Source organism: Sinocyclocheilus anshuiensis, unplaced genomic scaffold (assembly GCF_001515605.1).
Source record: "Sinocyclocheilus anshuiensis isolate Anshui unplaced genomic scaffold, SAMN03320099.WGS_v1.1 scaffold988, whole genome shotgun sequence".
NCBI lineage: Eukaryota > Metazoa > Chordata > Actinopteri > Cypriniformes > Cyprinidae > Sinocyclocheilus > Sinocyclocheilus anshuiensis.
This window is the reverse complement of record NW_015548246.1, coordinates 60,591-83,431: the sequence shown is the minus strand read 5'-3', so window position 1 is coordinate 83,431 and position 22,841 is coordinate 60,591. Positions and strand designations below refer to the sequence as shown.

The 22,841-nt window shown below is 37.8% G+C and overlaps 2 protein-coding genes across 2 annotated transcripts in view; both read left to right on the top strand.

Moving 5' to 3' along the window:
- Nucleotides 1-11,732, top strand: part of LOC107655272 (microtubule-associated protein 1A-like) — a 28,131-nt gene extending 16,399 nt beyond the window's left edge. Inside the window, exons 3-7 of the mRNA XM_016442715.1 lie at nt 3,369-3,451; nt 4,322-4,462; nt 4,602-7,842; nt 9,625-9,839; nt 10,107-11,732. Of these exons, the coding sequence (XP_016298201.1) occupies nt 3,369-3,451; nt 4,322-4,462; nt 4,602-7,842; nt 9,625-9,839; nt 10,107-10,262 (3,836 nt within the window). The 3' untranslated portion in view covers nt 10,263-11,732. The remainder of the gene's footprint in view (nt 1-3,368; nt 3,452-4,321; nt 4,463-4,601; nt 7,843-9,624; nt 9,840-10,106) is intronic.
- A 2,979-nt stretch (nt 11,733-14,711) lies between these two features.
- Nucleotides 14,712-21,890, top strand: LOC107655254 (interferon-induced protein 44-like). The gene is made up of 5 exons (XM_016442702.1): nt 14,712-14,807; nt 17,470-17,646; nt 19,055-19,226; nt 21,432-21,532; nt 21,638-21,890. Exons 1-5 carry the CDS (start codon nt 14,712-14,714, stop codon nt 21,803-21,805), a joined length of 714 nt encoding a protein of 237 aa, XP_016298188.1. The 3' UTR covers nt 21,806-21,890.
- Nucleotides 21,891-22,841: the final 951 nt, after the last annotated feature.

Genomic DNA, 22,841 nt, shown 5'->3' with positions numbered 1-22,841 from the left:
CACACTCTCACTCTCTCACTCTCTCACACTCACTCACACACTCTCTCTCTCTCACACACTCACACTCACTCACACTTTCACACTCTCACACTCTCTCACTCCCTCACTCTCTCTCACTCTCACAGTCCCTCACTCTCTCACACACTCACTCACTCTCACACTCTCTCTCTCACTCTCACACTCCCTCTCTCACACACTCTCTCACTCACACACACACTCTCTCTCTCTCTCTCTCTCGCTCGCTCTCTCTCTCTCGCTCGCTCTCTCTCTCTCGCTCGCTCTCTCTCTCTCGCTCGCTCTCTCTCTCTCGCTCGCTCTCTCTCTCTCGCTCGCTCTCTCTCTCTCGCTCGCTCTCTCTCTCTCGCTCGCTCTCTCTCTCTCGCTCGCTCTCTCTCTCTCGCTCGCTCTCTCTCTCTCGCTCGCTCTCTCTCTCTCGCTCGCTCTCTCTCTCTCGCTCGCTCTCTCTCTCTCGCTCGCTCTCTCTCTCTCGCTCGCTCTCTCTCTCTCGCTCGCTCTCTCTCTCTCGCTCGCTCTCTCTCTCTCGCTCGCTCTCTCTCTCTCGCTCGCTCTCTCTCTCTCGCTCGCTCTCTCTCTCTCGCTCGCTCTCTCTCTCTCGCTCGCTCTCTCTCTCTCGCTCGCTCTCTCTCTCTCGCTCGCTCTCTCTCTCTCGCTCGCTCTCTCTCTCTCGCTCGCTCTCTCTCTCTCGCTCGCTCTCTCTCTCTCGCTCGCTCTCTCTCTCTCGCTCGCTCGCTCACTCACTCACTCACTCTTTCCGCAAATTGGTTTGTTCAGACAGTCCATTAAAAAATGTCACAAACAAAAAAAAAGTGTATCTGTATGTGGGATTTCTTTATCTTTTTTGTATATTATTGAGTTTATATTTACTAAATTTTTTCTTTGTAGAAAAATAGCTGTTTCTTAATGTGTCGATTCAGTTTGTAGTTTTAGTTTTATTCGTTTATATTTTTAAGTTTAATGCTGTCACACTGATTGAGATCTGTTTCTGTGGAATTTTAGAAGAATTCTAAAAAACATGTTAATGTCCACATGTAGGAAGCTCCTTTTTGTTAGTAACTCATAGTACTAGTTTAACTGCTATCAAGGTATAGTTTCAGCTGTGATGTGTTTGTCAGAGCAGCTGGTCCCAGCAGAATGTCCTGAGCAGCAGATAGATCAGATTAAACCCCTTACCCCTATTTACACAAATGACAGAGAACAGGACCAGCTGGGTGTGTGTTTGTACAAGAGCCTTCAATACGTCTGACAGCGTCCTGACAACATAAGTAGCGCTCTGTTTCCATATGCTGTTATATTTCAGCTACGGCCCTCATGTGTCTGTTCTGAAGAGCTGTGTTCAGCTGCAGATGTGATGGTCTGTGCTGCAGTTGTTTGTAATGCGTGGCAGGGGAAGGCACACACACACACGCACTTAATTACTGTTTGATAAGATCTGAGGCATGGTGAAGGCGGTTAAGGAAAGCTTCACTGGAGTTTTATTATGGTGAGTGCTGCAAGAACGCTGCGACTCAATTTCTGCAGATTCTGTTTTAATGGCATTGATTTCTAGCTGAATTTTGGATTTGTTGGCAAGTTTCTGAAATTCAAACTTTGTATAAGCCTAGAAGAAATATGTTTTAAGAATAGAAGGAATTCGTTTTAATATTGAAAGAATGTTTTATTATTTAGGCTTTTAATCAGTGTTAACTAATTTAAGCATTTATAATGGCAACACTTTAGTATAGTGACCAATTCTCACTATTAACTAGTTGCTTATTAGCATGCCTATTATTAACATATTGGCTGTTTATTAGGACTTATAAAACACATATACTGCATGACCATATTATACATCCCTAATCCTATTCAATGCCTATACTTAACAACTACCTTACTAAAAATTAAATAGCAGCCAATTAGAAGTTTACTGATGCAAAAATCACAGTTAATAGTGAGAATTTGTCCCTAAACTAAAGTGTGACCAATATTTAAAAAATGATCAGCTGGTGTGACAACATTTTGTTGGAAGTTCTCATAGTGTGGCTACGAAAATTTAAAATGAAAAAAAATTTTTTTAATAAAATTTTAAAAAAGCATTTAGGAATAGAACAATTTATTAAAGACAAATCTTTTTAAAATCGTTTATAAACTTGTGTGCCAAGTTCTTAGAAATGTAGGCTATTCATGTTGGTTTCATAGGATTTTGATAAACATTTATATACCATTTTCAAGAGGTTTAAATTGAGTTAATGTCATTTTAATATCAATAAAATATGTGGTGTAGCCATCAAATGAAAAGTAATAACATATTTCCTTAAATACATATGAGTGTACATTTAAAAATATATAGTCATGCATTTCTTAGGAGTTTTTCAGGTGACATTTTACCACCTGAAATATTGTCTTTTCATGGAAAATTAATCAAAATGTCAAAATTTTAGAAGACCTAATGACTGGGGTTCTCGCTATAATATAATTTCCTGTGCTATTTCTTCTCTTTAAATGTATTAATCCTAAAAAAGTTAGCATCATGTCCTGCATAAATTGCTGCAATATTTTGGCTATTGAATATGACTATTATTATTATTGGTAGTTGTGTCCTTTAACTCTTAATTTAAAGGTGTTGCTGCCACAATCTGTTCGACTTTGGTCTTGTATATTGGTCTGTAGCCCTAGATATTGTTTCTCAACTTCTCTGCGACTAAAGGCTGCAAAGATGTTGTCATAGCACTGTGCCTGCATACAGGAAGGAAAGAGATGCTTCCTACCGTGTGTTTTCTACTAGTTATGCTGCAGAGGAGAGGCTAGAATTACCATCAGCTCACGTTTGCTCATTGTTTGTGGAAAAGACTGGAACATGTCATGCAGCCAGTCTTAAACATCCGTTTTGTGACCTCTTCAACATCCTGTACTTCCTAATCCACTGCATCAAAATGATATTATTGTCATGAATGATGAAAGTTTGAGGAAGCAGAATAAAACCTTTCGACTAGAGCAATATGATGCAGCATGATGCAATTCATATGTGCTGCTGATCTGGCGGTCTTTGCACCATTTGGGCCGTTGCCTTGGTGAATAATTCAGTGATGGGACATTTTTAACTCCATGTGCTACAGTATGCTGTGCTTTAGTCAAATAAATGGCTCAGAACTTCGCAAACAAGCATCATTTGCATATTTGAAATGCATTTTAAGCATTAGAAAGAGAAGATGAAATCTTCAAACTCAAACTGTCTGTTTTGCTGTCATGTTTGTAACTGTGTTGTAGCCGGTGCATGCAACTTTTACATACTAAAATATAAAATAATTTCCCACTGTTTATGGTCATACACAAACTTTTTAAAAGACCACACTCTTTGCCTCTATCCACAGGCCAGAAGACCCTGCAGCACAAAGGGGATGTGCTTGAGACCCAGGTGATAGTGAACCCATCTCATGATTTGGTTTGTTCAGAGGTGAGTGAAGAAGTGCTTTGTGCATATTGCAATACACTAATATCAACACACACTTACTTAGTATAACTGGTTTGCAGCTTGAATTTAAGTATGTTCGGCAATACAAAATTAAGCAACATTTATCTTTTTCTTGGGCTATTACATTTCTCAAATAAGATATCATTAAGGTACTGTAACCTTAGAAATGTTCAGTAACATTGAGCATGCAAAAAGCCCATTATCAATAGCACTGAGTCAAGAAATCTGCGTGATTAACTTTTTTGCCCTCCTGATTGCACAAATTTCTATTTGTATGACTGGGTGAGCAATGGTAAATGTGGTCGCACCTTTAGACTAGTTTTGCAATTTGCAAGACCAGTTCTAGCTTGGAATATTCTAGATTATGTTTGAAATGTTGTATTGCTAGCTCTTCTTGTTTTGTACCCAACCCTAAATCAAAGTCAAATTAACATTTGCTTTTATGGTATAAATTATACTGTGTAACTTGATTCCCTTTTGCTTAAACTGTTAAATATTGGTTTTGCTGTACAATTACACACATACACCCTCAGTTCCTTCACTGTTCTCTGTCCACTGCATTTCTATTCTAATAAATGTATGAAAGCTATTTGACTGGTATTTAGGCTAATCGGCGTTAGACCGTGTAAATACAGGGAAATGTTGACACATTCCTTTAAATACCTCGGTTATATTTGCTCTTGATATTTTTTTACTATTCAGAGCAGCAGCCATGTGTCCTCTATTAATCCCTCTTAAAATGTAGCTATAGTTAAAGTTTCGATTTGAGGGCTAAATACTGTTTATACTATTTAATGTGTGCTTGTTTAGGTTAACAATCATTGCACATTTTAATGCTCTTAATTTTCATAGGTTCGTCGGCTTATTTCTGATACGTCTCTTCACAAGCTGCTAATTCTTGCAGGACAATGTGTTGAAAAGACTGGAGACCTTGTGTTACAAACAGGGTCTTTTTCACTAAATGACTTTATCCAGATATTTACAGATGAAGAGGTCAGTCAAGCATTTGTCAAACAAGTTCTTTGTTTTGTCATTTTACTCTCTTATTATTCAAAAACAATGAACATATTAATTAACTGTAATTGGTATTAATATACTGTTTTCTAATAGAAAGTGTTTTTCCTTAAAACAGATTGGAGATCTTCTGAGCTCTGCAGACCCTACTCAGAAAGCCAGCCTAACTCTGAGCTGTCCCGAATCTGGGATGTGGAAAAATTCTCAGTTAGAAAAGCATAATTTGCAAGATTATATAGAAATTAAAACCAATCCTCCGTTAATGCTCCCAGAGATGGAGGGCCTTCAGGAGTTCACAGAGTATCTGTCAGAGTCTCTTGAACCTCTGTCGCCTTTTGATTTGCTCGAGCCACCCAGTACAGTTGGCTTCCTAAAACTGTCCCGTCCCTGCTGCTATGTGTTTCCCGGAGGAAGAGGTGACTGTGCCTTCTTTGCTGTGAATGGTTTTAACGTCTTAGTCAATGGGGGGTCTGATTCCCGATCCTGTTTTTGGAAACTGGTGAGACATCTAGACCGAGTTGACTCAGTATTACTCACCCATGTTGGTGTGGATAATCTACCTGGTGTAAACAGCCTACTTAACAGAAAAGCGGCTGAACAAGAAGATGAGGAGTCCGCTGGATCGCAGAGCAATGAAGGCAGGCAGAGAAATCTGATATCTCCAGAAATAGGTGTTGTATTTTTCAATGCCTCAGAAAGACTCAAAACATTACAGAGTGACTCCAGGGTCCTTCGAAGTTGTGATCAGGCTTCCCTAACATTACAGCATTTAGAAAGGTTGTCAATTTTTCCAGAACAGATAAGTCGCTCTGCTGGGCCAACTGTCGAGCCGGTAATTCTTTTCCAGAAGATGGGTGTAGGTCGACTAGATCTTTATGTACTCAATCCCGTCAAAGGTAGCAAAGAACTAGAAGCTTTCTTGCAAACTTGGCCTGGCAGCACTCCAAATATAAAAACCTCAGAAATCCCTCTAGAGTGTATGGTGTCCATATGTGCACTGTTGGTGTGGCATCCAGCTAATCCTCAAGAAAAGATCATTCGTGTTCTGTTTCCTGGGTGCACTCCAGAATCCAAGATCTTTGAAGGTTTAGAGAGACTAAAGCATCTAGAGTTCCTCAAACACCCAGTAGTTAGTTTGAAGGACCTTGAGGCATCAAAATTGGATAAACAGCCAAAGCATGCCGGGAGCAAGGAAAGCCTTAAGAGTATATCCAAAGAATCTCGACCTGGTAGTGCCACACTCAAAGACAAGGTAAGCAAAGTAGATTTGAAAAAGCTAGACACTAAAACAAAGACTAAACCCACTAATGACACTGTTCCAAAAGAAGTGAAAGAGAGTGAGGAAAAAGCTAAGCCAAAAGATGATGTGAAACAAAGAACTTCTAAGCCTGAAAAGCAAGTGTCTAAGAAAGAACCTATTAAAGATGAGAAAAAGGAAGTTAGGAAGAAAGAGGAAAGGCCACTGACAAGTATGGCAAAGAAAGATGAGAATGTAGAGAAAAAGAAAGAACCCTTGAAAAAAGATCTTGGTGCAAAGCCCAAGAAAGATATTAAACCTGAGTTGAAAAAGGAGATTAAGAAAGAGGTCAAACCAGAAGACAAAAAAACTACCAAAACTCTGGTTAAGGATGTTAAGAAAGCAGCTGGAAATTTGCTAGGTAATGCAGAGTCTAGAAAGCCAATGGGCAAGAATGGCTCACTAAAGAGAGACTTGGCGGTCCCTAAAAAGGATTCTTTAACCAAAGGGAAGCCAAAGCCAGACAAAAAGGTGCCTGACAATCTGAAAACCTCAAGTGCAGAGCAGTCAAAGACATCTACACCCGAGGACATTACTGCTCAGTTGGAAAAGTTGGGTATTGCGAATGAACATGGGCCATTGCAGGATGTTGAAGGCAACCCTTTGATCTCAAGAACTGATTGTGCCTCTGGGAACAATGACAAGCAGGTGAATGGCTCTACAACAGGTACTGATGAAAGTCCAGAGAAGTTTCGCAGTATGGATGGGGCCCCTAGCTCGAACAGTGCTATTGGACTTCCCTCCCCACTTTCAAAGACTCCAAAGAGTGAGAAAAGTGTTAATTTTGATATCACGCCAACAGAGCTTGATGGATGCCTCAAAGACAACGTCTGTACAAGCTCAGATGAAAAAACCCTTGAGTTACTTTCCCCCATGTACTCTGGGAAGAACAGTTCAGGGCATTACCCACAATCTCCTGACAATTCTTCTCAGGTCTCTGGTGAAGATTGCAAGGTAGGTCTCAGGAACTCTGGTCTTGGTTTTGAAGACAGTCAGCAAGTCTGCAAGAACTCAATGGCAGGTTGTTCAAGAAGCAATATAGAAAACAGCTCCATATCATCACAAGATAGACAATCAAGCTTTCTCTCCTCAACTTCTCTTAAAGATACTCTACCCGATGGCTCTCCCAGCATCACTTCCTTTCCTGCGGAGGTTGGCTCTCCACACTCCACTGAAGTAGATGATTCCTTATCGGTTTCCTTTGAACAAGTGCCTGTTTGTCATTCACAGGAAGAGGTGGGCAGCTTGGCATACACTAATGGACATTTAGCAGACCGTGACCCCAAAACAGATATGTCTTTACCTTTAAAAACATCTCATAATAGTTACCACGCATATGACGAATCTGAGAATCACCTCTTTGGACCACAGATTGACATCCTTCCACATGATGTTGATCTATGTCTGGTTTCACCTTGTGAGTTTAAGCATCACAAATCTCCAGAGAACCAACAGGGACTCTCCTCGGAGGTTGCTGCCCCAAGTCCTGACCTCTCTCTGGAGCCCGGTAGACTGCCCTACCAGTGCAGTAGTAGTGATCATCAGTCTCTGGAAGGTCAGGAGACGACACCCTCTGTCAGCGTCTCTCTCATCACGGTTTCTGATTCTGATGTGCCACCAGCCACCGAAGAGTGTCCCTCCATTACTGAGGACTTGGACTCTGATGAGGACCCTAGTGACATCTTTCCACCCAACCACCCTCACGACCATCCTAGCAGCCATTCGCTACACCACAATTCCCAGCATGTCACTGAAGACCCTCCACCTGCCCCCATGAAGGACTTACCACCACTGCCACCCCAGCCCGGTGCCTGCATGGCTGACCCAGAGGCTGATGGTCAGGGTAGATCTTCCAAGAATGTAACATCAAAGACCAAAAAAACAGCACCTGTGTCCACAAAGACTGCATCTGCAAACATCGTAACGCAGAGTGGGAAGTCAAAGACTGGTGCTCCGGTGTCTGCCAGTGGAACTATTCGGCCAGCATCCAGTCTGGACACCAGACCTGCATCCCGCAATGCTGTCAGCGGATCTAGACCAGTGCCTTCAAAGTCCTCATCCAGTAAGTGCTCATTGCTTCTTCTAGAAATATATGACTTGTACATATCTTGGGGATCTGTTAGGATATTCGCCTAGTCAGTTAGTGAGGCTTATTTTTAGAGATGATAAACTAAAGGGAATGAATTTAAAGGCACAATATCTCTGACGGGATTTTAACATGTTAACTATAACCTTTAAATTTTCTAATAGGTTGCATCTCCAAAGCTATGTTTACACTGTCAGTCCATATCCAATTATTTGTGTATCTGCTTGAATTCTGATCTAAATGACTGACTGTCCTCATTGTGTATCACATCTGTTCAGATGCGATTTGTGTGTCTTGTGACGCTGTTACGTTTTACTGAATATTTGCATTGGTTTCTACGTAAATGGCGGTGCATTGGTATGCCTACGCTAAAAAACAACAGCAACGGGGTTTGCAATACAGATGTTGTATTACAACATGAAAACATGTTGTCGTTTTGCTGGATTATTACGTCTTGAGGCAGCGGGAGAAACGTAGGAAGCTGGAATGCACATTTTGTAGACCAGTAGTATTTGTAATTTTTCTCTCGACTTGCACTTCGAAACAACACAACCTTGTTTCTGCAAAGAGATTCTGCTTATTATCTGATGTGTTTACGTTTTACGTTGCATGAGAAAGTGAGATAAGCAAAAAGCTATGCAAATTTCAATGGGAGCGGTCAGACTGAAACAGACTTCCAGAAATGTGATTTGAGTAGGATTTCAAACCACATATGAATGTAGCTTGAAACTGATTTTTTTTAATTGTAGGCCTATTTCATGTGATGTGCTTGAATTCTGATCTAAATGACTGACTGTCCTCATTGTGTATCACATCTGTTCAGATGCGATTTGTGTGTCTTGTGACGCTGTTACGTTTTACTGAATATTTGCATTGGTTTCTACGTAAATGGCGGTGCATTGGTATGCCTACGCTAAAAAACAACAGCAACGGGGTTTGCAATACAGATGTTGTATTACAACATGAAAACATGTTGTCGTTTTGCTGGATTATTACGTCTTGAGGCAGCGGGAGAAACGTAGGAAGCTGGAATGCACATTTTGTAGACCAGTAGTATTTGTAATTTTTCTCTCGACTTGCACTTCGAAACAACACAACCTTGTTTCTGCAAAGAGATTCTGCTTATTATCTGATGTGTTTACGTTTTACGTTGCATGAGAAAGTGAGATAAGCAAAAAGCTATGCAAATTTCAATGAGAGCGGTCAGACTGAAACAGACTTCCAGAAATGTGATTTGAGTAGGATTTCAAACCACATATGAATGTAGCTTGAAACTGATTTTTTTAAATTGTAGGCCTATTTCATGTGATGTTTTTGCCTTTCACACTTGCAAAATATGATCGGATTCCTATCGGATATGCACAAAAATTGGATTTGGACTGACAGTCTGAACAAGGCTTAAATTTATGCCCTTAAAAGCACTAATGCTACAACCATCAGTCGTTACAATTTAGGTAAGACATCAACTGCCTTCAAGACAATCAATTTGGTCAATGCAAACCAGTGACCTGAACTCTGAGAATATATTGTCCATTTGTTAGTTCACTGGTGTTCAGTGAACATCTTTAATAAGAATTCTAAAACTTGAATCAGACCAACCAGCTCCAGTGAATAGCGGCAATACATTTTATGAAGTGTTAAAAAAAAAAACAGAAAGGCCCAAAGCTTTCCATTTATATTGGAATGGATAAATGGAGGGAGATCAATAAATCTGCTTTGAAGTCCAAATGTGCATAGTGTTATTGCTTTCCTTTGCAGGTTCTGTCAGTGCAAATTCAAGTTCAGTACCCATCTGTTTGGACTTGGCATATTTGCCCTCTGGCTCAGCAGCTTCCACTGTCGATGTGGAGTTTTTCCGGCGCCTCCGCTCATCCTGCTATATAATTAGTGGAGATGAGCCACACAAGGAGACAGTCATGAGATCTATTCTCGACTCTCTTTTAGAAGGCAAAGCATCCTGGCCAGATGTTCAGGTAAGTAGATGTTTTATTTATTTATATCACCTTTCCCAAGCTCAAAGTGCTTTACAGCAGTAGAACATAACAAGTGTACATGCCCAATGTAGAACCTTCTGAATAATCCATAGTATTGTTAGTCCAATTTTAAAGGAATACATCAACGTTTACTCACACTCAACATGTCAGATCTCTATTGAGATTGAAATTCACACAAACGACAGATAGTTACCTGACCAGTTCACTGATTAATAGTTGTTTAATAGCTTTTCTGTTCACCTACAGGTGACTTTGATCCCCACGTTTGATTCGCTGGCTATGCACCGCTGGTACCAGGAGACCCACGAACGGCAGAGAGATCTAGCGATCACGGTACTTGGGAGCAACAGCACCGTAGCCATGCAGGACGAGACCTTCCCAGCATGCAAAGTGGAGTTTTAAAGACACCTGAAGAATCACACCCCTGCCTGTCACTAGAGCACTTCTGTTCACTTTCAAAATGTTGTCTCTCAGTTTCTCACGTTTTATCTTGAGCAGCAGGATGAAGCATTTCAGTTCCATTCATCAGGAATTACTTATCTGTAATGTTAACACTTCTACACATCTACACTTGCTGCTTATTGAAATGTTAGGATTCTGTGTGAACGGAGTAGACAATGTTGCCATTTCTTTTCTTTATGGCTATTTTTAGCAGTTTTACACTTGTCCATGTGGTTTTATTCATTGCATCTTGTTGATTATCTAGCATCAAGTTTCATCTGAACAGTTTACCATATCTTATGGTCCTACATTACTTATACATTTTGCACAGTTTTGATGCCATTTGGAAAACTATGGCAGAATAGAGTCAGACATGCAGGTTAACACTTGATATTTTATAAATGGCAGATGTATTCCAGTGTTTCACTGTACAGATCCTGCACTCCACAGTATTTTTTTGGTCTGTCAGTGAAACCTTTAGCAAGTTTGTTTTTCTTCTAGAGAGAAAATGAGGGCAATTAAAATATTATGTTTTGTTTACCAGAACTGCACCGCCTTTGTCAATACATGAACAGACACAGCTATACTGGCTAGATAAACACTTCTCTAGTACAGTAATTTGTACCAAATACATTTCCAGATTAAAACATTCAGTGGAAAGTGTGGTTTCGCAGTGTAAGCAAGATAAAATTTTAGTGCATCAAATGACTTAGCAAAGTAAAGTATTTTTTGTGAAGCGTATATGAAAATATATGTAGTGAAAGCCAAGAAACATTTTAATTCTGCATTTATTAAGAGTGGAGAATATTATAGTCTTTGCGTTTTTTTTGTCCCACTTACTTGGCTCCTTTTGGTGGAGACATATTATGTGTACAAAGCTGAATGCCTTTTTGTTCTTGCCATCATCGACAAACACTAAAGCAGCATATCATTCATGACACTTAATTTGAGTTATGAATACTTTTTGCTGATCACCTTGCTTTTCTGATTTTTATTGAATGTCATTTAGACAAGCTCAACCAATGTGTACGTTGTCACAGCAATGGATGCTAAACTTTCTGAGAAATAAAATGTTTAATTGTGATCAGATGGAGACATTTACATAAAAACATTTCCTTATTTGTTTGGACTTTTATAAAGCTGTTAATGGAAAAGTGAATGCTTTACCTTTTCAAAATTGCACTTTTATTTTATTGTATTTTTTTTTTTCTGAGCCGATAAAATGATTTTTCTGAGGTACAAGTATTGTTTCACAGTTTTTTTTTTTTTGTTTTTTTTTACATTTCCCTTACAAGGAGTAACCAGCCACAAAAGAAAACAAATATCATAGTATCATAGCAAGTGTAGTAAATGTCACTAACAGTCTTAAATGTTTCAGTACTGAATTCATAAATGTAAGCATATTTTCAAATGTTAAATAAAATTCGTAAATTATGAATGGAAGTACAGTGTTTTTTTTTTTCTTTTCTTTTTCCTTTTTCCTTTCTGCAATGGTGTAAGGGCTATGAAAATCATACAGAAAAAAATCAAATTTCTTACGGTATGCGTTAATTTGCATGACAGCAAAAAATCTTAAAACTGGATGAAATTCCGTCCTGAAAGTTGATTGGTCAATACGGTTGTGTTGCGATATATTACTCAGCACCTACACCATCATCTCTCTCTAAGCAGCAGTAAGAATCATTTGGGATCTTCCGAAACAAAATTACAAGTATGCTTCTTAGCGAATGTGCTTATAAAATAACGTCTTGAAAGACGTGAAACATTTTTTACTTGGTATTTAATTGTGTTGCTGATTTATATTGGCTTTCCATTTAACAATAATCTATGAAATGGCAGCCCTCTACTGGCCAGATAACAAACACAACAAACTACAGTACTTTCGTTTTCTCAGAATTGAAACATTTCACTTGGTTTCACCGCTCTCTGTTGTAAGTATGTTTTAGTTTGATTTGCAATAACCTACCTTTGTGTTCCTCACAAAAATGTTATGCTAACCGATAATAATAACCCTGGTAATGCACAGACCGATTCTGAAAGTTTGAGAGAGATCTGACATATATGTGATGCAACCTATTCACATCTCGATCCCCAAAAATAATTTACTGTGGCGCCTTGCTGCTACATTTTTTTTCCACTCAGCTGTGGCAATAACGAGTTATGTCGTTTAAACTATATATTTTCTCGTATTTATGACGGTTTAACGAGATGCTTTGTAGTTAAAAACCACATATTCTCTTTAAAACAAATTTTCTCGTCGTAACGAGATGTTAGTAGTTTAAAAGATATACTTTCTTAGATGGTATGTCGTTAAACGAGATACTGTATTGTCGCAATGAGATGTTATGTCGTTAAAACGCTATATTTTGCGGTATTAATGACATGTCATAAAAACTAGGCCTATGTAAAAAAACAACAAAAAAAACCTGTTTTAATTTGATTTGCATTGAGCCACCATGTGCTAAAAAAATACCATAGTTAAAAGTCTAGTAAGTATAATACACTACTAAAAAATCGTGAAAATTTCAGGGTGATGCAAACTAGTCACATATCGACCCCCCATAAAAAGAATTGGTATTATAATATGGTCATAATTTAATGTGAATAATACAATCTTATTATCAAAAGTATGTAATTTTTCGATTTTTTTCTACCCTTGCACAACAATATCAGTATAAATATATTTAAAACGTATTATTTTTTTAATTACAAAGAGAATCTAGAACCATAATTTAACAATAACATATAATACATAGTATATAACATATTATGTACTTTATATATTTATATACTTTTTATATTTTTATATAATCTTGTATCGTGTGCTGCTGTCTTTGATTGCCTTTGATTCTAGACGGATCAGAAAACATTCTCTTCTCTGATCAAAAATGAATCAAGGATTCCGTTTTGGCATACCTGGAGAAGTCAATGTTACCCCATCCCCAGTGTTCAACACACCAGACAGTATATGTCCAGCCTCCTCTTCAGGCTCCAATTATCCTAGCACACCTGAAAATGCAACTCCACCTCCTATTCTTGAAGGTATTATACACATATTCAAACAATATTGCAAATACTTAATCAACTCTAACTGTTCACTTCATGAGGCGATTTCACTCCAGTGCTTCTCTTTCTCCTTACAGTTGTGATACGTTTTCGACACATTATACAGACAGTCGTGTTACTATAAAACGTCAAGAAGCAGCTTCCTCCGTCTCCACTATCCAACAATTCTCGGGAGGGTGAAATCGGGGCTAAATCGGGCTAAAAATCCTATAGTGTGAGCCAGGCTTAAGTCACAAGCTCAAGTCATTGAACTCTTGCCTCTTACCTCTGGTCATCGCTCATTCAAACCAATCCATTCAATAAAACTCCATTGTGTGGATATTACCTGTGTTGTCTCCTTCTGTGTGCTGAAGGAAGACTAGTGCGGATCCATTTGTCCAATCCAACATCCAAATAGTGTTCATCGTCTTTAATTGATTTTTCCATACATTTCTGCCATATGTACATTAACTGACAGTCATCACTGATAAGCTACCACTAAATATTGTAGAAAATTAATTTGCTGTAAAGTTGCTTTGCAACGATTTGTATCGTAAAAAGCGCTATACAAATAAACTTGAATTGAATTGAACTGAATTTGCTGAGCTCATACAAGCCATCCATTAGGGCTGCCCCCTAATAGACGACTAACCGTTGACCAGAAGAGGCTTGGTCGACCAAAATTTGATTAGTCGCTTAGTCACAGAACAAAAAAAAAAAAACTCCACATTGGCGAAGTCACGTAGATCGTTAACGGCTGGTACAAAATACAATTAATTAATAAAGAATATTTGGTAACACTTTATTTTAAGGTGTCCTAGTCACACATGTTACATGTAGTTATTATTATAATAACAATAAATTATGCATAATTACATGCAAGTAACCCTATGCCAAACACTCACAGAAAAAAAAAAAAAAAACTCCACATTGGCGAAGTCACGTAGATCGTTAACGGCTGGTACAAAATACAATTAATTAATAAAGAATATTTGGTAACACTTTATTTTAAGGTGTCCTAGTCACACATGTTACATGTAGTTATTATTATAATAACAATAAATTATGCATAATTACATGCAAGTAACCCTATGCCAAACACTAATCCTAACCCTAAACATATAGTTAGTACAAGTAGTTAATTAATATCAGTACTTAAATGTATAATTAAGGACAAGGACACCTTAAAATAAAGTGTAACCAAATTATTTTAGTATATTAAGTACAAAATCAGTGGAAGTGCACATTTTTTTCACCTGGGCAATGTTTCCCTCTGTCAACATATTATCATCTATGATGATGTCAAGGGGTTGGAAAATTTAATCCAGAAAGCCATCCGCATCTCCCAGTGCCTCACAGCCTGCAATGTGGACCTACCTGCTGCATCTCCTCTGCCCGCTACAACTTCTGCCTCACCTCCAGCACCAGAACACATCCAGATCGATTCCTACCATCCCACTTGTACAGAATGTCAACAGAGAATTACCAAAGGTCTCTGTTTGTACGCCACAAAAACCCCAGTGTTAAATTAACTCACCTCAGAGTTTGAGTCCACACTCAAGAGTGTTAAAATTAACACTGAAGCAGAGTTAAAGTTAATAAGGTAATTAAGTGATTAATTGAATGTTGATTGACCATTAGTGAAGACACCTGATGTTAACAAGCAGAATCACTGAAGGAAAGAGTCAACATTTTTAAGGCTACATCCACACGAATCCAGAGCTTTCCCTATCCAATCTTTTTTTCCCTCGTCTCAAGAAATATTTGCGTCCACACGAAACCACGGAACTGACACAAAACGATGTAGTATACATGCCAGACCAGCATGTGGTGCTGTAATTCTGCCACAGAGATACACTAAAAACAGAGAAGATGACTTGGACAGTGCACATAAACCTTGCGCGTGGTATACAAACGAACATGGAACAATACATGTATTAATCTGTGTTAATGTTAGTTAATAAAAAGACAATCGTTCAGTGTTTGTTCATGTTTTTGTTGCTGTTACGTGACGTAGCGGTGTCTGACTTGGGGCGAGACGTGGGCTGCTGACGTCATAGTTTCAGAAAATATCCCTTCAAAGGGTTTACCCTCCAGAGTGAGAGCTTTGAAGGGTTGAAGGGGGTAGGGGACCAAACAACTGTTCCTTAAAGTGTCCTTCTGCGTCAATATGCCGTGCCCATATGGAGGCGCCGTCATCATGGAAAGAATCAGTGCAAAGAATTAGGGCTGCAACAACTAATCGATAAAATCGATTATTATCGATAATGGAAATAATCGACAATGATACTCATTATCAATTAGTCGGGTCTGCCCACAGTGCACGTCTAACTTCAGCTGGTCGCGTCAAATTAAAGCACTGAATTACAAAATGCATCTAAAAATAGTGGAGGAAACAGAATGAGATGCTGCGGGAGAAGGACGTGATCCAAGCTGCCCAAAACATTAGAATTATTTATTTTAAGTTTTAAACTAGCGTAGGCTAATGGCTTGCCCTGTCAGGAAGTTTGACAGATGCGTGTGCATCCTCAGCGCAAAAACTTTCAGTTTACGGTCACATGCTTAACTGTAAATGTCACAAATTTACGCAAGCATTTCCATTTTTTGCATAAAGGCCCGCCCTGACAATCTGCATTAAGTTTAAATCTGAATAAGCGTGCGCACAAATTTAGGTTTAAAAGTAAACATGTAGTGCACGCATTTTATGAGAGTAGGAACTGATAACGGCGTGTCTGAATATAAATATCAGACGATTCATAACCGTCTTTTATAGGATAAAGAAATGACACTAAGACGTGACTGTGATCAAAGTGAACGTGTGTTCCTGCAGAACATTACTCTCACCTGTTGGTCAACACTGAGTTTGTGATTTTATTCGTCTTTATTATCTTTATTATTATTTAAATTTTTAATGTAGAGATTTAAACTATATTCACTATACAGTGCTTAACAAATTGATTAAAACAAAATTTATGTAAGGTTTTTAACAAATGAGGTAAGCTTTGTGCCACTGCTACTCTAAACTAAAAGTATTGGTGATTACCAAAATATTTTTTTTCGCTTTCTGTGGTTAGACCTTCAATTTGTGTACACTCTTTAGTAACAGTAGGCTATTTCTAATGCTATAATATGATTATTGCTGTTGTCTATGAAAGAGAGGCAGAAAAAATAGTCAAGCACTTTATAGTGTTTTTTCCAGATGCCCAATTACAGTCAAAAAGTACCTAAACAATGGCAGCAAGAATGCAAGCTGTTATGAAAGGCATATTTATGTTATGAGAGGCCATTTTTGTTATTATGTAAATAAATACTATTTATTTGTTTCAGTTTGTTATTTGCCCAATAAATGGCATTAACATTTTTAGATTTAAACAATTTTTTGACAGATTCCTAAAATATTTGTGTTTTCTCTTTATGACAGGTGGTCTAATAAATTAAGCACTGTATGTTTTCATAGCATTCAGTTGGCACGTTTGTTTGAAGGACATTGGGCAGAATGTGGAATAGTGTGTTTTTTTGTCAATAAAACAAACAAAAAAGAAAATTGGGCTTTTTTTATCTGATTAATCGATTAATCAAAAAAAATTATCGGCCAACTAATTGATTATCAAAATAATCGTTAGTTGCAGCCCCACAAAGAATCATGGGGGGCTCGAAGTGTCCATCAGTCGTACCCTTTGAAATCCTTAATTCCGAAGGGCCCTTTGAAGTGGCCAGTTTTGAGCACTTCGGTTTGGAACGACCCTTCAATATGGCGGCCATGATTGTTTTCACTCCGAAGTGCCCTTCGGAGGGCGATATATCCCGTTTGGAATGCACCATATGATGGTGGTCAAAACCTGTCAACAACCACTTAATATAAGGTGGGGGTGTGACTGCTGAAGTCATCCTGGGACGCCGGTGGTTAACTCAGCACTCCCCTAATGTGAAGTGGAACACTGGTGAGATCGTCCAATGGAGTGACTACTGTTTCCAGTACTGTGTGTCGTCTGTTCACAAGCCACCCACACATCCTTTATCTTCTCAGCCGAGAAAAGTAACCCTCTGCTCCACTTCGATTGAGAGTCCAGAAACCTCCAACTCTCCTGAAATTCCACTAAACTACCGGGTGTTCAGCAAACAGGCTGCCACAGAATTACCACCTCATTGGCCATGGGACTGTGTCATCGACCTGCTGCCTGGGGCCACACTACCCAAAGGCCATATTTACCCACTGTCCATCCGGGAACAGAAGGCCATGGAGGAGTACAAAGAGGAGGCTCTCAAACAGGAATCCATTCGTTCTTCTATGTCTCCAGCGGCATCTAGCTTTTTATACTTTTTCTTTTTTTCTCTAATATAGTTATCATTATAGTTATCATTATCGTCTTTGGTGTGAAGGGCCCATGCATGTGCCTGTATATTTTACAGTTCATAAACTTATATACTATTAAATTGAATAATATTATTATTCAAATCTAAACTTAAAGAGCAGGTCACATGGTATTTTAAAGTGTCCTAATATTGTGTGGAGCTACAACAGGGTTAAATGCATCTAAGGTCAGAAAACATTGTAATTTTCTCAGAATATATTGAACACATGTACACATTCAAACAAAAATATATAATAATAATAATGCTGGGTTGTTTCAAATATGGACTAACCCAGCTGTCGGGTTACATTTTTAAATAAAAATGTTAACCCAAAAGTTGGGTTAGTCCATATTTGACCCAAAGTTGGTTTGAAACAACCCAGCATTTTTTAGAGTGTAGGTATACATCACATATTAGCACAAAAACTTGATATTTCGAGCACTCAATTGAAAATGTACACATAACATATAGTTCATATTTCGTGGGCAGGCGGGGATTATGCAAATGTGTTACCCAGTGACGTATACCGGTAACAGGCAAAAGATCCGAAAATATGACGACTCGTTAAGGCGATTCAGAATCGACTCTCTCTTTTGAGAGACAATATCTTTATTTATCATGCACTTTTTTGATTAACAACTTTGCAGATTGTTTTCATTTAAGGATAGCTACGTTATAAACTGCAAAAGAGATATTTTTCAAAAACCCATATGACCTGCTCTTTAAGGAAAATATCAAATGTAGTAATATTAAGACAAATAATTGTTTCCAAATTTAAATAATTGGCTTTTAAATTGTCATTTGTTACAAATTTGGAAAGCACAATGAATATTACATTTAGTGAATGTGAACATAAAAACAATGACAATAAGATATTAATTTCATTAAAATCTTAAATATTCCACCTCAAATGCACTTCTGCCCAGTATAAAAACCCATGAACTAAATAACATAAAATGTAACATAGAACATATGAGTGCCCATAATTATTAAAGAAAAGAAAGTAACCATTTACATAAAAAAACAAAAAAAATCCAGGTATACTGTAATGTGTCATTCTGGGAATTATAAGGTGATTCATGTTTTTAAAACATAAGAGTTACAATATTTTAGAAAGTAACGAAGTACACATTTTTTACAGTATTTTACAGACAAATTTCATTATCTTTTGAAATGTAACTGTTTGCATGATAGTTATCAATTAACAAGCTTTTACTGTACTGTAGAACATTACTTTTTATATTAAAATTACAAGTATTTTACAGTGAACTCATAACTCAATGTTGACAAAATGTGTAGTTGTTAACAGTACAGTTACTACTGTATTCCAGTAAAACATTGCTTTGCCACTGCAGTTTAGTCCTGAGCAGCCGATTGGAGCAGAGACTGTGGGCTTCTTAAGGAAACCGAGCACTAATGATAAAGTGCACTGTGTGGTGTTTGTAATAGATGGCTCTAAAGTCGGTTCATACGCCAAAAGCTTTGCCGCGACTTTCCAGCAGTTAAGAGAACACATTAGCAACTTAGGTGAGTTGTGTTTGAAGCATGAATCATATGTGCAACACTTACTTCCAAAGAAAGCATTCTCACAATAAAAAATGGGATGAACAGAACAAAAAAGTATTTTAAAGAAAAAAATCTTAATCGTTATAGTTTATTTATAGTTATCATTTTTGGTGTGAACAGGTCTTTGATGCTTCACTTAATAGTCTTTAGCCATGTTTCATACTGTATATATTAGGGGTGTAACGGTACACAAACACGACGGTTCTGTACGTACCTTGGTTTTGACGTCACGGTTCAGTATGGTTTCGGTACAGCAGGAGGGAAAAAACTAAACTTTTTTTAAATTAAACAATGGTTTACTGAATAAATTGCTCTTTTATAAAATACATTCAATTATAATTAATATTTTCTTAAGGATAAAAATCTACCTCAGCTTCTGCTCTAAATCATAGGTATCCCTTTTACATTACTATAAGGTTACAATTAACAACAGAGCCCAAACTTAAATGACTATTTATTTTTAACTATAATAATCAGCACTCAAATAATAAAAAAAATGTATGCAAACATGTAAATTGCACATAATGCAGTTTTTAAATGAACCTTTAAATTCTATTTGTTGTTGAAATATAATCATTTACATAGTGGCTTGTCATAACTTGTTTCGTAAAAGATTTATTTAAAACGTACATTAAATAATTAAGGCATCACTATCAGGTAAAGTAAAATATAACGAGTATAGTCTAATATTTCTCAAAATGCCCTTCTCTAGACTTAATTTCTCTAGGAAACTGACGAGCTGTAGACACTGATGATTACACGAGGCATGAGATGTTCATTCATGTTTATTTCGCGTTAAAACTAGTAGTATAAAGAGGAAGGGATGATCGCGCTCACTCGCGCTCCATGCTGCCGTCAGAGCTGAGGCTTCTATACAGAGATCTGTCACGCCACATCAAAGAGTGCCAAAATGGCATTGTCTGAATTTCCTGAAAAAAATTAATGATTCGAACACGTAAAGACGGAAAATTTTCGTCACGAATACGTGTACCGTTACACCTCTAGTATATATTATTATTAAGAATCTATGGCCTGGTAAATTTCCGAACATTTTCGGCACCAATACGTGTACCATTACACCGCTAGTATATATTATTATTAAGAATCTATGGCCTGGTAAATTACCGAAAATTTTCGGCACGAATACGTCTACCGTTACACCTCTAGTAGATATTATTATTAAGAATCTATGGCCTGGTAAATTACCGAAAATTTTCAGCACGAATACGTGTACCGTTACACCTCTAGTATATATTATTATTAAGAATCTATGGCCTGGTAAATTACCGAAAATTTTCAGCACGAATACGTGTACCGTTACACCTCTAGTATATATTATTATTAAGAATCTATGGCCTGGTAAATTACCGAAAATTTTCAGCACGAATACGTGTACCGTTACACCTCTAGTATATATTATTATTAAGAATCTATGGCCTGGTAAATTACCGAAAATTTTCAGCACGAATACGTGTACCGTTACACCTCTAGTAGATATTATTATTAAGAATCTATGGCCTGGTAAATTACCGAAAATTTTCAGCACGAATACGTGTACCGTTACACCTCTAGTAGATATTATTATTAAGAATCTATGGCCTGGCAAATTACCGAAAATTTTCGGCACGAATACGTGTACCGTTACACCTCTAGTATATATTATTATTAAGAATCTATGGCCTGGCAAATTACCGAAAATTTTCGGCACGAATACGTGTACCGTTACACCTCTAGTAGATATTATTATTAAGAATCTATGGCCTGGCAAATTACCGAAAATTTTCGGCACGAATACGTGTACCATTACACCTCTAGTATATATTATTAGTACATTTCCGAACATTTTCGGCACGAATACGTGTACCGTTACACCTCTAGTATATATTATTATTAAGAAACTATGGCCTGGTTTCACAGATAGGGCTTAGGTTAAACCAGAATTAGGCAATAGTTGAATTAGGACATTTAAGTAGTTTTTAATAAAGGTGCCTTAGAAAAAAAAAACATCAGTGGTGTGCATCTTGAGACAAAACAAAGGCACTGACATATTTTAAGAGCTGTTAGTGTAAGTTTCTTTCAATTGAAACAGCTCAGAATCACATTTGCCTTGTCTGTGAAACCGGGGGTAGAACTGTGAAAAATCTAATATCACTGTCTGAATTGCAGTTGTACACCAGGTGGCGTTACTGACCCATGTGGACCAGGTTTGTAACGCTACCGGAAGTGACATTACCAAGGTTTACAAGAGCAAGGCCATTCAGCAGGCGGTATGTCATGCTTGATTATAATGTTTACATCTGAATGCTTCACTTTGCCATGTTCTGCTGTTTGAGCGTCACACGATTCCTTCTGTCTTTACTGATCTCTCTTAGATGGTGAAGGCTGGAGAGCTGCTGGGAATGGCCACATCCTACATCGTCCCAGTGAAGAGCTACTGCTCAGAGCTGGATCTGGATGAAAACACTGATATTCTGCTGCTCAAAGCTGTTGATCATATCTTACAATATGTGAATCTGTATTTTCAAGACGACAGCGATTAAAGCAGAGCTTCTGAACTCTGGCCGTCCAGATGCACTTTCCTGCAGAGTTTTGCTCCAGTCTCGATCAAATCTGCCTGCCTGTAACTTTCTAGTGATCCTGAAGACCGTGATTATTTTGTTCAGGTGTGTTTGATAATGGTTGGAGCTAAACTCTGCAGGAAATAGTGGACCTCGAGTGTCAGAGTCGAGAACCCCCTGATTAAAGCATTACAATTTCAGAGGTACTTCAAAAAAAAAAAAAAGAAAAAAAAAGTAAATCTGCGTGCTATGTTTTCCATTCGGAGAAATACTGCCCTGTTATTTCCATACGTGACCCTCTGTGATCGAGAGGCATCTGCTAAAGCAGTGCACTTTTTGTTTGGTCGTGTTCACCCTTTGTTGCTCTCTATGAGCTCTTCAGAGGATAGTTCACCCAAAAAGGAAAATTCTGTCATCATTTACTCACCCTCATGTTGTTCTGAACCTGTATGAGCTTTCTTCGTATGTTGAACACAGAAGATATTTTGAAGATTGCTGGTGATCAAACAGTTGGTGGTTGCCATTGACTTCCATAGGAGAAAAGAAAATACTATGGAAGTCAATGGCAACCACCAACTGTGCTGCGTCGAACCCGGGTCAACTTCGCACTGCGGCAGCCGAAAATAGTTGAGCTTAACTTCCCTTGGAAGACTTTCAGAATCAGAGAGGAACATTTAAAAGATGAAAAAGAGGAATTAAGGAGAATCAATCAATTTGGAATAAATTATTGATGTTGTGTAAATAATATGTTATCATTTAATCCTTAAAAACGTAACTGATTATTTCAAATGTAATTTAATCTAATTACAAGTACTTGTACTACAAGATTGTGATCTAGATTAGCCTACATGTGATCAGTTACTACCCAGCTCTGGTTGTAATAATGTAATGCATTATTATATGACATATAAATACTCATGACACTAATATTTTGGTCTAGTTGTTCTTTGTAGTGGTTTGATGTCTTTTGTATTTTACACTTAAAGGGATAGTTCACCCAAAAAGGAAAATTCTGTCA